Here is a 13,467-nt window from a genome sequence, read left to right as displayed (position 1 = left end):
AGTGGCTGACCTCAATCAGAGTTGAAAGAATATCAAGCAAGCTGTTATTTCCATCTTCTTGAATGTATTATATGACTATCAAGGCGCCTTGCTTCAGAAGATGGGCCAGTTGATCTCCCAAAATATCAAGGATGAATTTACATGACTGTGACATTGACTTGAATTATGGGTTTGAGTGCGCAGACACTCCGTCTCTCCTGCAAGTCTTGATGGATTCGCAACGCCTTATCGGGTCCGGGGTCCTGGCGCTGGCTCTGAGTACCATTTCCATCTTGCGAAGCCACTCGAAGCTGCAGGCATTCCTTGCATCTTGTATGACTAGGTTGGGTGCTCACGCTCGTCTCTCATCCGCGATAAAGCTGATGATGAGAGCTTTCTGGGGCTTTGATTTGTTCTGTGCTGAGCTTGACAATCTCGTGGACCATTTCGAGCTGCGAAAAGTTGGATTCTCTATCTACGGCCCCAGCTGGGGTGGTATGCTAGCCAGCATATATTCTGGAAGGAAGTCGCGTGGCCTTCACAAGTTGGTTATCGCCAATTCATGTCCGAGCGCAGCTCTCTCCGCCAAAGAGAGAGGACGATTGTTCCGGCTGTTTCCCGTGATTGATGCTGTCATGCAGATGGATGCGGATGGGGAATACGACATCCCAGCATACCAAGAGGCGTGTGAACGCTTCTCGAAAAAGCATTTCTGCATACTCGAACCGTGGCCTGCGGTACTCACTGAAGCATCATGGGAAAACAGCACGAGAATGTGGAAGACGAATGGCAAGAAAGGTATCTCCCTCATCCGCCAGCCAGGCTTCATGCATGACTATGATGCCATCAAGACAGCGAAATACATCGAAGTGCCAGCACTGCTCCTATCAGTCGGTACGACATGAATAATGATTCGATCGTGGGGCCTTGGTTTGAATCAATACCACGGGTCAAATGGGCCGTGCTTGAAAAGTCGAGTCATATGCCAGCTCTTGAAGAGCCTGAAAGACATGCCGAGCTCTTAACAAACTGCTACAGAGAAAGTAGAGAATTACTAACCCAGAGTGTGGAAGCTGGGCCGTCTCCGACTATGCTAGGCGTTACACGAGCTCGGTCTATATGTGGGAAATACAGTGTTGTACGTAAAGCTGCCATACTGGAATTACAATGTTGTCTAATTTTTACGAGGGGAGTCTTTACGCGGGTATGTTAATATCGATAAGCGCAGTTTCGGGTACGGGCCGAGAAACAAAGCTTGAGTGTCTTGTGGATATTCTATTTTCGAATTCTACTCGTGGCTTCAGCTGGGCTGTTGACCATCTGCTAGAATTGCCTAATGTCGACATCAGTTCAGTTGGTCACCTTGGTCGAACAGCGTTGTGGTGGGCGGCGGACACTCTCAATGTGTTCAATCGTTAACTCGATGTTTCAGCTCGAGGTAAAAGTGCCAAGGACATTCCACAAGTTCATAATCATTGGAACATCGTTGGTCAACTCCAAGCGGCGGCCATGAGGAAGTATGTTCTGTGGCAATAGCCGCCGTTCTTTATCCTTTGAATGACGACAATGAATCCACATAGTGACGTTGGTGACCTGGGAGCGCCATGAAAGATAGTATTGCACTGCACTACTACCTATGGCGATGAAATTATCCCAATTGCAACCCAACCCCCTCCTCAATACTAGTTGGCTCCCTCCCAAGCAACCACCGCAAAACATTCGGATTACCCTTGAGTCCACGACGATTATAAAATAACACAAGCCGCTCCGCCTCGTCCCTTGTAATGTCGGGCCGAAGATCCTCATCCGCAGCAAGTCTCCTCAAATCATTATCCACATCCTCACCCGCGTAAATAGCATCCTGCTTCCCACCAAAAAGATAATCAATAACATTTTCAACACCATCCTCAAAACTAGGCGTTTTTGTTTCAATAGAGTTCCCAATGTGTCTTTCTATAGCGCTAACAATCTCCACATCAGAAACCGGTAACGTCGAGACGAGGGGATACTGCACGAAAAAATGTTTCTCCCTCTCACTCAACACAATCGCAGACGCCTCGGCTAGATCCCGGAGTGCGATGACGCTATTCGGCATATGTGGATTCCAAAGTCTCTGGATCGACGGATTATCTTGGCCCACCAGCTGTGTGACAGGATACGCGTCCATGAAATTAGTCGATTGAAGAATCGTGGAATTCAACGAACTAAGAAACAGGCGCTCCTCAACGCGGGATTCCAGGTCGTGTTGCATAAGATTCCGATTTTGCGTACCGAGCACACTGGAGAAAACGAAGTGTTTGAACACGTTCCCTGGTTTCTGGCTCTCGGGTATGGCAGCGTCAATCATGTTGATGCCCATGTCCATTTCACCAGAGTGCAAGGAGGATCCGACGTGGTAGACGGCGGTTGCGCCGGATAGCAGAGCACAGCATGCGGATAGAGATGTGATGTCATGTCTGTGTGGATAACTTTGGCATCTGGAAAGAGGGTTTCGAGGTTGGATTTTGAGGGTTCGGAGTGCGCGGCTAGGCGGAGTCGTGTCCTCCGGCCTGCTTGCACCGGGAATTTCAAGGTAGGTCAATATCTTAATCCAGGCTTTCTTTTTCGGTGCAGAAATCAGGAGATTCTACGTACAGTAAAGTAAGTGTCAATTCAATGAAGAAAGCGCAATAAAACAGCGCTACATGTAATCAAGACTCCACCCCGATTCACATCTGTTACAAAAATACATGAACGCGGCCATATTTGTCGGGATCTCCAAAGACCCATAAAATCCTTAATAAAATTTTGTATTCGGTGGAAGACCTTCAGCTTGATCATGTCTCTATTTTCGTAAGTTAGCATGCTTTTCAAAAGTGGGAGCAACGGAGCCCTTTACCAGTGCTTCACCAAATCCCTTCACAAGCGCGATCTCGTAGTCACAGCGGGCCAGCTGCTCGGGTCCAAACTCTGCGAAGGTCGTTGCAACATCAAAATCAATCCACACCAGCCTATCGGGGTTTCCATGAACGAGGAGAATATTTCTAGGGTAGATGTCTTGGTGGTGAACGCCCGCCCTGTGTATCTCCCTCATGCCCTCAATTGCCTGCGGATAGAGCTCGTCCGAATAGTTCACGCAGTTTAAGGCCTCTGCATCTGGGAGGTATTCTAGTAATATTGCCCTAGGGTTGAGCTTATCTTGGGCGAAATGTTGGAAAGCAGGATGGAATGCTGCGGGATCCATTCGATCAATGTAGCCGTAGAATTTTGGGACGAATCTGCGAGCACAGGCACCAGAGGTGCGGAGTTTCTTGTATGCGTTCAGTTCACAGCGAAATCGGTCCAAATCACGCCCTTTTTCCGTGCATCCAGTGTCGTGGAAAAGCTTCAGCGCATACTTTTGCGTATCCAGATCTACCTCGAATATTGAGGACGAATCAGAGCGCGTGATCTCCCTGATGATATTAAGCTTCGAGGGATCTATCTCCATTAAGGAAGCGCTTCTTAGATGCATTGTTGTCCTTTTGGGAGTTTTAGTATCGACATATGGGGTCTTGATTAATAATTAGATAATGGAACCATGTCATTTGGCTAAATAGTTATTCTTGAGACTTTGGTCATCCATGCGACCATGCGTTCACTGGAACAGGCCCTCGGCCTGAAAGACCTGGATGTCAATGTTGTCCGGTAAAATCTCAGTGACACTTCTGTGACAGGATACTTGCTCTCCAATAACAGTTAGCACTTTCTTTAGGTCAAACATTTATGCTCCACAGGGTCCCATCTTCTCATGAGCGCAATCGAAATCTTCAAGTTCGGAAACCCTAGCAGAAAAGATAGTGACTGGTCTTCGGTGGCGGGGTGAGGCCCTTCTGTGGGCGCTGTCCCGAATTCAGTGTGGTCTTTCGAAGAGCTTTTTTTTTTTAAAAAAAATTGAAACTAATGACCATACGGCATAAATATCCATTTTCATGAAGAACAAGCATCACGGAATTTTATCATGGCCCTGCTCCAAATCTATCTAAAATGTGCTTAAGACGCGCGTCATGAGTATGTTCTCCCAGCATATTCATCTTCCAGCCTCTCCATTCTCTGTCTTTATCGTCGCCAAACGCAGCCCAAATGCCTCGAATTAGAGGTAATGTCTCTTCCCAAGAGAGATCAACGTCAAGCCCAAAGAAAAATCTGCGTACTCTTTCATTCCCACTCATTGTTTCAGCCAAAGCAACCGCGCCCTTTGTTTTCAAGAAGTATGCCAATGCAAGATCATGGACAGTCAAAGACGACCTGCCATTGTAAATGCCGCCCATTTCTGCTGTAACTAAAGACGGCCCAAACGCTTCGCCGGCGGGGACGACTCGAGCCATTTGCCAATCTATAATTCCAATGATGTTCAACTCGTCGTCCACCATCAGATGATCTCCCTTGTCGTCCACATGCTTGAGGTAGAACTGCTCCGTAGCTTCCACTGAATTCTCTGCTGGCTTCGCTGCAAGAGCCTGCAGCTGGGATTTCAAATATGCGAATACTAGATAGGCATTCACGGGAAAAGATGTGAAAAGCTGGCCATCGGTGATAAGGGCCATATTTTGCTCCACAAATGAAGTGTAGTAGTCATTGGATGTATTGAACGGCCCAGAAGGGCTCAGAACAAGAAACCTCTCACTGGCGATCGCGGATATTATCGGATCAGAAGGTGAAGGACCTGGGAGAAGAGACCCAGCCCTTGGGAATGGATGACGTTCGAGCTCAATCAGAATATCTGCCAAGCTACTCCAAATTCTTTCCTTGTCTTTGTCATCCGCAAACCGCTTTCCGTTCGGACCTTGCGAGTTCCAAGTTCTGCCCGGCATTTCTTCTATCAGTAAATAGCTTACGCCCAACTCATTGTTTCCGTCACCAATGATCCCATAATCAAAAACCCGAGGAGCTGGCACTTTGGTCGTCTCGAGAAATTTGAGAGTTGCGTATTCGCTTCTGATAATGTAGTTGACGAGCGATTGAGGGACATTGCCATTCATTCGAGGTACTCGAAGGAGCCAAACAGAGCCCTTATCAGTGAAGCAAATACGGGCGTGATAGTTTGCACAGCCCATGAGGGATCCGCGACCCCAGGCTGGTGGGTGCTCAATCATGCATTTGACACCGCCATTTAGTTTGGATGCACGGTCGCAAACGGCCTTGTCATTGATTTTCGCGCGAATATTTTCCACTTCAGCATGTATGTTGGCTTCGAACAAATCATCTGCAAGGGGCTAAAAGCTGTCAGAGACAATCTAACTACATGACTTAGCAGCACAGACCGTGTCATCACACTTATGGAACGGTGAACGGCGATGGGTTAGGCAGAGTTGAAGACTGCATCGTTCACACGGACCAAGTCCCCGAACACTTGGTAGCAGACAGCCCGCAAAGTCACAATTAAAAAACCGGTCGAGCATCGAGGTCATGGTGCAACGAGTGAGGGCGAAATGTTTTGTGCAGGGGCAGACCCCGCTTTATATATTTAATCCAGAGGGTGGGTCACCAGCGGATCCAAAGTCAATATCCGGAAGTAGCATGTCTGTAGAAAAGAGCGTAGGTACACGAATTCTGCACGAAAAGATTCCCCCAATTACCTTGAATTCGGACAGGCTCCATATCGACCTCTGACGGCATCTATATTCTTTTCTGGCTTGGGAGGGTTTCAAGATCAGGCTCTTTTGATACCCACGGACTGCACAAAAGCGAGATCCGGCCAGGGCCCAGTCACCACATTTCTGACAGCGAATACTGCGGGAGCTTTCATCGACTGGCGTTGTGTGGCCAGGGATGATGGGCGAATTCTGAGCACTCAAGTTGATTGTACTTGATGTCGCACATTCTTAAGCGGCTGAAAGGTGAAAAATCTCTGGTAACAGAATAAAGTTGAAAATCCGGGGGCAGGAATATAAAGCTTCGTGTTGTTTAAGATCTCTCCCTTCGATAACCTGGAAATATCAACATATTTACAATCTCTCCCAACTGGTCCGCAGAAAAAATTAGCGCTTCTCCGGGGGATGGGCGCCAAACGAAACAGGTCTGAAATAAAGCACCCAAGCAAAGATGATGCGTGCCGTTTGGATATTCGTCTTGAAGCTCTCATTGGATATCACTTATGGACCAAACAGTCACAACATACGGCGAATTGCCATTTGAGGAGCAGGGGCTTGTGGATCAATCAATCATTCCTGAGGGCCAAAATCTTGATATATACTCCGTACGACTAGAGGGTATTCTGTTCCCACACTGCATATTCTCTGGCCAATAACATATGTGTGATTTGCAAGCGCCAGCGTCAAATGGGGCCAGTTTCGGCCGCCCCAGCACAAATGGTAATTGTTTAGGGGCAGAATACTGCTTAAATCAATCTCTCAGTAAAATTTTTATCTAAGAATAAAATATCAATTGAAATCTTATCGATTTGAATCTATCATTGAGAATAATATAGATATATGCAGTGTGTATAGTGCCGAGCAAGGGAGAGACTAGCAACGATGCGCAGAATGCAGAAGAAAGGAAAATATAACAATAAAAAATGCTCTAAAATAATATATCCCTTGCATTTTATAATCACCAATCCCGTCCTAAACGTTCCTCATCGTCGTCCATAAGCTCATAAGCAGGGCTGTAACGAGCCTTTCCGCCATTTGAAGTATATGATGAAGAGGAAGGTCGCTGTATCGGATCATCATTCGAGTTTTCGTTGCTTATTATCTTCAACTTCGGGTTGGGATGTGTATCATTTGTCCCGCCGAGGCTAGTATAGCCCTCGTCGTACAGAGGACAATACTCGATCCCGAGGTGCCGAATAAACGCCCATATTTCAGCATAATGCCAGTCGATTACGGGGTGGATACGCATAAAGCCAGGCCACCCGTGGTCTGTGTGGTCGAAATGCGTTAGTTTCTCGCCGTGTGGATCTGTGCGGCGAGTGCCGACGAATATGGCGCGGATTTGCGGGTGGTGGTCTAGGTAAGCGGCGAAAACAGTACGAAGGGTTGAACGCGGGGGATCGGTGGTATAGCGGACTAGGGAGAGGTGATAGTCATGTGAGGAGGAGGCAACAAACTCCTCCACAGAGCGGAAGGGGTGGTGTGGTTGTGCGTATATGGCAGGTATTGTAGTTGGGGGAGGCGTGGGTTTTCCATCCTTTGACAGACTCTCGGTCGTGGGTAGTGGGTGGAGGCAGGATAGGAATAAGATGAGCATTACTAGACAATCCTTGCCACCGTTGTATGATAGGGAGAGCTCATTTAGGGAGAAGCGTTTGAGTGCCTCTTGAATGACGTTGAGAGAGATGCGGGTTTGGTTCTGCACTCTATACAGCATGCTCGAAGCGTCGTGCGGTTCAGAGAGGAATGAAGTGACCTGTTTATGGAGGTTTTCGACTACTGTGGAGAGGGGGGGTTGCGAATGTTCTTCGTGAAGGTGTTGACACTCCTGTTCTTGCGCATGTGTGTGCCCATTTTCTTGTGTACACTCCTCTTGGGCGGGCTCAAGCCCGTTTGGAAGCAGCGCATCTCCAGCTGCTCTGGTGGACATGGCGATGAGCGCCACCCAAAAAGATTGGTTGGGCAATTGTTGCCGTTATTATTTAGGATCTGGCCAAAGACGAAACGCCAGGAGCAGTAGGCAGAGTTAGGAAGGGTTATTTCATTTTTCACTGACCATTCTCCAGTATCTGCTGGATTTTATCCGACGTTGGACTCCAGATGAGGCTAAAAAGATATCGGCAAAACCTTGAGTCAGATATTGGCTTAGTCACGGCGCTCTGCCGAGGAGCCGCAAGGAAAGCCGACGCTCATGCTTTGAAATGTATACATCCGATCATGGGATAACCTTTTTATTGTTGTTGAAGGATATCAAATTTTATGAGTTTATCTTGATTTTTCGTGAGCCAGCAAATGGACTGCTAAGCCTGATATGATGCATCATCAAGTGGCATGATGTCATTGGCGACAAGGTCAGCGATAAGATATCTCCTAATCTAATACCAATACACGTAAATCGGAAGAACTATACGCAATTTCTATTTGAAGTATCATGTTTAATACTCTAGAATTGCTAAGGTGTTGTCATCTACGGTCGAGAATATCAATGCGAGGCTCAGCAGCTCTTCTTTTGCCTTATACACCTCGCCAACAGGCAAACCCATCAGTGACGCCAGGTGTTGCACGTGGAGTCCTTCGTTGCTCTGTGGCGTGTTGCTCAAAGTCTCATACATCTTCCGAGCCAGCGGCGACATTGGAGGCAAAGTCTTTCCGGCGAAAGGACCCCCACCACTGGCATGTGTTGCACCAGGGAGCGGCTTCTCATCCCCCAGATGGCCCCCTACTGGCCCTCGCGTATAGTATAGGTGAATCGCTGTGGCTTCGAGAAAATGGCAATTGTATTCATCAATGTTCGTTATAGGGCGGATGACATGCGCGACGAAATTCCGTCGATTGTTGAAGTTATTAAGTTTTCCCCAAACTTTGGCGTACCCGTTGATTGGAATTTCTGATTCCGAGGAGCGTGGAGCATCTCCCGTATCCATATCATCTCCTGTGGGATTGACTGCGTTCTTTTCGAGCCATAATTTTACTTCAATTTCCCCCGTGCCGTCGTCAAGTTTATAAGTGACAAATGTAGTAAGGTGGCTGACGGCGCGGACCTGGCCGACGAAGGTTACCTGTGATACCTCCGTGCCATCAATTTTAAAATCTGCATCTCCATGCGCTTGGGTCGCATCCAGCGTTTGCTTTATTGTCACAGGACGAAGCGAGTTTTTCATATAGCCCTAAACCAGGAAGCGCGCTTGTTAGCCACGCCAAGGAGTAACTCGACAAGCCGCGGGCGACGAGGACAGTGAGAGATGCTTTAGTGGTAGTATCATATTCATACCCTTCCGTCTGACTGACTGCCTCCTTGGCTACCTCCTTCACCGCCTGTGAAACCCCCTCCGCCCATGCCACCTTGCGCACCATAAAAAGTTGTTGAGTAGTTCGCGTATTCACCATCTGAGCGGGACTATATTAGCTTTGAGAAAATACTAAAACCAACAAACAAGAGGCTACCAACCCATAATGGCAGGAGGGGTGTTTTAAAAACTAGGGAGAAAGGGTATTGAGAAAGGTGGTGATACAATTTTTTTGGTTGTCTTGATATGATATCTAAATCCGCCCCGCCTTGACTTCCTCCCGCGAAGACGTGTCAGTCAACGCGTTCTATGGACACGCTTAGAAATTTGGTGGGGGTTGTCGGAAATCGGAGGAATGTTGTTCCACTCACCGCCTTCCCTTCGTAGTTTTTCCGAATTCTGACACCAGAAAAATATTGCTAGTATTCAATGGATAAAAAATTTACGCTGTGCAAGAGATGCGGTACATAGGCTCGAGTGGTAATTCTGGGCAACGGTATGTCTCTTGGATGTTTGCATTTCTTTGATGCGGGATGCGAAAGCACTGACTCTCCCAGACAACAACATCTTTTCCGCGACATGGGTCGATGAGCACGAAGTTGTCGCTGGAGAACTTTAGCCCCGAGCCAGGGATTTTCTTGGATATCCCAGCTTGGTAGACTGACATATTCAATCTGTGTCCTGCCTATGCCTCTTCGCCAATGGCCATGCCTCATCGAGATGTGTCTCCAGCGGCCTCGGAGAACGAGTTCGATATCTCAAATCTACTCTTTAAGGGGCAGGATGATCTTTCCGATCTCGAGAGACCTTCCAAGAAAAGAAAGCCACAAGAAACCTTGATCCTCGATGTTATGGGCGATGGCGATGATGGCGCTGATGGCGACGAAGAATTCATTGCTGCTCAGCAAACAGCAGCAAACCGTAAAGCGTCAAATCTTAAAGGCCGAACTGTGAAAAAGGGTGGAGGTTTTCAGTCTCTAGGGCTTAATGCAGCTCTTCTCAAGGCCATTACGCGGAAAGGATTTTCTGTCCCAACGCCCATTCAGCGGAAAACTATTCCACTTGTGTTGGATGATCAAGATGTTGTAGGAATGGCAAGGACTGGATCGGGGAAAACTGCAGCATTTGTGATTCCCATGATTGAAAAGCTAAAAAGCCACAGCGCCAAATTCGGGTCTAGGGCATTGATTTTGTCACCCTCTAGAGAATTGGCCCTACAGACTCTCAAGGTCGTAAAAGAATTGGGTCGTGGGACTGACCTGAAATCCGTTTTGTTGGTTGGCGGTGATAGCCTGGAGGAACAGTTTGAATACATGGCGAGTAACCCAGATATAATTATTGCGACACCTGGACGATTCCTTCATTTGAAAGTAGAGATGTCCTTGGATCTGTCGAGTATCCGCTATGTTGTCTTCGATGAGGCAGATAGGCTTTTTGAGATGGGCTTTGCAACACAATTAACCGAAATTCTCCATGGTCTGCCTTCATCACGGCAAACCCTTCTATTCTCTGCGACTTTACCTAAGTCTTTGGTGGAATTCGCTCGAGCAGGTCTCCAGGAGCCAATTTTGATCCGCCTCGATGCGGAAAGCAAGATCTCACCGGACCTTCAAAACGCGTTTTTCACTGTGAAGTCTTCTGAGAAAGAGGGCGCTCTATTACATGTCTTACATGAAGTGATCAAAATCCCTACCGGAGAGACAGAAGCGCATAAACGCGCTAAGGAAGAAGTGAAGCATTCAAAAAAACGGAAGCGGTCCGAAGTTACTTCAAATTCCCATAAAGAATCGCCTACTGAATACTCTACGATTATTTTCACGGCTACAAAGCATCATGTTGATTACCTAACATCAATACTTCGTACATCTGGCTTTGCCGTTTCCTACGCATACGGTTCCTTAGACCAAACCGCTCGCAAAATCGAGGTTCAAAATTTTCGTGCCGGAATAACACATATTCTCGTTGTAACCGATGTTGCAGCCCGAGGAATCGATATCCCGATACTTTCCAATGTGATCAACTATGATTTCCCTTCACAACCTAAGATATTTGTTCACCGTGTTGGACGGACTGCTAGAGCTGGCAAGACTGGTTGGAGTTACAGCCTCATCCGAGAATCGGATACTCCCTATTTGCTCGACCTTCAACTTTTCCTTGGTCGGCCTTTGATTTTAGGACGAGGTTCGGGTCACCAACTCAACTACGCCGAGAATGTGGTTGTGGGTAGTTTACCGAGAGACAAGGTTGCCCGCTACACTGAATGGATGACCAAACTTTTGGATGAAGATGTCGATGTTGAATTGCAGCGCGAAGTTGCAATGAAGGGCGAAAAACTGTACATGAGGACAAGAAATTCGGCCTCCGGTGAAAGCGCTAAGCGAGCAAAAGCAGTAGTTGAATCGGCTGAGTGGATGATGGTGCATCCACTTTTTAATGATGAATCAAGCCGATTGGAGGAGCAAAGAGAGAAGATGCTTGCTCGCGTTGGAGGTTACAAACCACAGGAAACTATTTTCGAGATCAGTGGCAGACGTGGGGGAAAGAATGGGAATGATGAGGCGATTGATATGATGAGAAAAATGAGGTCGACACTTGAATCTAAGAAAAAGCGAAAAGAGTGCGCACAAAATAACACGCACGACTTGAGGATAGCTAACCATCACCCGCCGGACGATAACGATGACGCGGATGAGTTGCGTGACTTCGATGACGAGAATGGTAATGCAATTGCTGCTGACAATATGTCGCTCGCATCTGATTCAGAACTTGAAGTCACATTCTCCTATCCACAGTCTGGCAAATCTAATTCGAAAAAGGACACAAATAATCCAAATCTCAGAGAGTCCTTCCACAACCCAGAGTATTTCATGTCGTACACACCTGCATCCAACTCTCTGGCTGAAGATCGTGCATACGGAGTTCATTCAGGTTCAAACACCAATTTCGTTGAATCTTCACGCATCGCGACTATGGATCTTGCGGGCGACGAAAGTACTTCACGGGGCTTTGGGGAACCACGCTCCATCATGCGCTGGGACAAGCGCCAAAAGAAATATGTATCCCGTCGAAACGACGAGGATGGTTCGAAAGGAGGTAAAAGCGACCTTCTCGTCCGTGGCGAGAGTGGAGTTAAGATTGCGGCAAGTTTCCGAAGTGGACGTTTTGATGCGTGGAAGAAAGGAAAGAGGATCGGCCGCATACCAAGGGTCGGAGAGGCGGAAGCGCCTGGCCTTGGTTCCGGTATGCCCGGGGGCAAAAAGTACAGGCATCGCAAAGAGCAGGCACCCAAAACTCCCGATAAATTTAGAGGTGATTACGAGAAAAAGAAAAAGAAGTTGGAAGCTGCAAAGCAACGTGAGACAGAGAAGGCTTTTGATCCTTCTTCCGGTGCTAAGAAGGCAGCCGTTACGAGTCGTGGCAAAAGTGAGCTTAAAACTGTTGAGGATATAAGGAAGGCTAGAAAGGTGAAGGAGATGAGGAAACAGAAAAATGCGCGACCTTCAAAGAAGGGCAAGGGGAGATAGTGGATGTGGCATGTCCTATATTAGAGGCTTGGGTATCAGTATCCCTGACCTTATTCTCAGTTGATATTTAACCAAGAAACTTTGCTTTATTATTTTTATTATTTTCATTCCCACATTTATCGAACTGCCCTCTTCGATGCTGGTCTACAGTTCGAATACACTGAGGAATCCTATCCACATGGGGGCGGAGTGCCAACTAGCCTTGCTACTCCCTTCCTGATGTACAGTTTCAATATCCGCCCACTCGTTAGAGGCAAATTACATTGCAGAAAATACCGTTAGATATTCCAATTTACTCCGAGGTGCTTGGACATGTACTGTACATACATACCTAATTCCGAAGGAATCTTCTTCCTATGAGACGCAACTCTCCACGGCGTATGAGACCAGACCTTGGTCCCATCGTTCTTGGATGTCCGATCGCCTGTATATCTAACCATCTACATCCTTTGTCCTGTACAGTAGAGTTCATTGGAAACACGGTGCTAAATTCCGTTCCCTAATTCTCTTATCATGTGTATGCTTTGAACAATGGCTAACTTGCTTATTCAAAAGAGAAAATGGATGGAGGGAATAAACCTTGTATCCTAAACATGGCCATCGGTTTGGTCCGCCATCGTGGTGCTTGCCATGCTTTCTGGCAAAAAACTATTATCGCCCACGGATTCCCAATGTTTCATGACATTCTCCCCAAAGTTATATACTAACTATTACGGAGTACTTACGGGAACGACTGCTAGTACGAGGAATGCCCCCAGCGCTCCATTGAGATTTTGACCAACAACTGTTGCAATAAATACGTCGCTGGTCCTTACTGAATCGATCGTTTCACTTAATTTCTTTTTTAGCTGGTGGTAGGCAGTTACCATATGCACAAAGTGTCTCACTCTATCAAATAATCGACGTACCGCATTCATTCGCTCCCTTGATACGGCATACTAAAATTCAGCACGTCTTGCATGTTTTTTGCCTTGACACCGGATTATCTATCTCCTTGGACTAGGAATGATTGACATAGTTTGGCTTCAGTGCTTCAGGTTCTTCTTTCTACAATTTGTCTTGCAT

The 13,467-nt window shown here is 47.0% G+C and overlaps 6 protein-coding genes across 6 annotated transcripts; 2 read left to right on the top strand and 4 right to left on the bottom strand.

Annotated features, from left to right (window-relative positions):
* Positions 1–131: 131 nt before the first annotated feature.
* HCBG_05113 (prolyl aminopeptidase) lies at positions 132–1,157 on the top strand (the record flags this gene model as incomplete). The annotated part of the gene is made up of 2 exons (XM_045432162.1): positions 132–873; positions 1,114–1,157. The coding sequence occupies 2 exons, from the start codon at positions 132–134 to the stop codon at positions 1,155–1,157; spliced, it is 786 nt and encodes a 261-aa protein (XP_045287374.1).
* Positions 1,158–1,627: 470 nt separating this feature from the next.
* HCBG_05112 (uncharacterized protein) lies at positions 1,628–3,472 on the bottom strand (the record flags this gene model as incomplete). The annotated part of the gene is made up of 2 exons (XM_045432161.1): positions 1,628–2,605; positions 2,858–3,472. The coding sequence occupies 2 exons, from the start codon at positions 3,470–3,472 to the stop codon at positions 1,628–1,630; spliced, it is 1,593 nt and encodes a 530-aa protein (XP_045287373.1).
* Positions 3,473–3,943: 471 nt separating this feature from the next.
* On the bottom strand, positions 3,944–5,616 carry HCBG_05111 (uncharacterized protein; the record flags this gene model as incomplete). The annotated part of the gene is made up of 3 exons (XM_045432160.1): positions 3,944–3,979; positions 4,152–5,203; positions 5,577–5,616. 3 exons carry the CDS (start codon positions 5,614–5,616, stop codon positions 3,944–3,946), a joined length of 1,128 nt encoding a protein of 375 aa, XP_045287372.1.
* A 933-nt stretch (positions 5,617–6,549) lies between these two features.
* Positions 6,550–7,775, bottom strand: HCBG_05110 (FAD synthetase; the record flags this gene model as incomplete). The annotated part of the gene is made up of 1 exon (XM_045432159.1): positions 6,550–7,775. One exon carries the CDS (start codon positions 7,519–7,521, stop codon positions 6,550–6,552), a length of 972 nt encoding a protein of 323 aa, XP_045287371.1.
* Positions 7,776–7,846: 71 nt separating this feature from the next.
* HCBG_05109 (single-stranded DNA binding protein p30 subunit) lies at positions 7,847–8,978 on the bottom strand (the record flags this gene model as incomplete). Its single annotated transcript, XM_045432158.1, has 2 exons — positions 7,847–8,758; positions 8,880–8,978. 2 exons carry the CDS (start codon positions 8,976–8,978, stop codon positions 8,027–8,029), a joined length of 831 nt encoding a protein of 276 aa, XP_045287370.1.
* Positions 8,979–9,579: 601 nt separating this feature from the next.
* On the top strand, positions 9,580–12,402 carry HCBG_05108 (ATP-dependent RNA helicase DBP10; the record flags this gene model as incomplete). The annotated part of the gene is made up of 1 exon (XM_045432157.1): positions 9,580–12,402. The coding sequence occupies one exon, from the start codon at positions 9,580–9,582 to the stop codon at positions 12,400–12,402; it is 2,823 nt and encodes a 940-aa protein (XP_045287369.1).
* Between the last annotated feature and the right edge of the window lie 1,065 nt (positions 12,403–13,467).

The sequence above is a fragment of the Histoplasma capsulatum genome, assembly GCF_000150115.1.
Source record: "Histoplasma capsulatum G186AR genomic scaffold supercont2.6, whole genome shotgun sequence".
Lineage (NCBI taxonomy): Eukaryota > Fungi > Ascomycota > Eurotiomycetes > Onygenales > Ajellomycetaceae > Histoplasma > Histoplasma capsulatum.
Note: the sequence above shows the minus strand (reverse complement) of the source record. Positions and strands in the feature narration are given on the sequence as shown.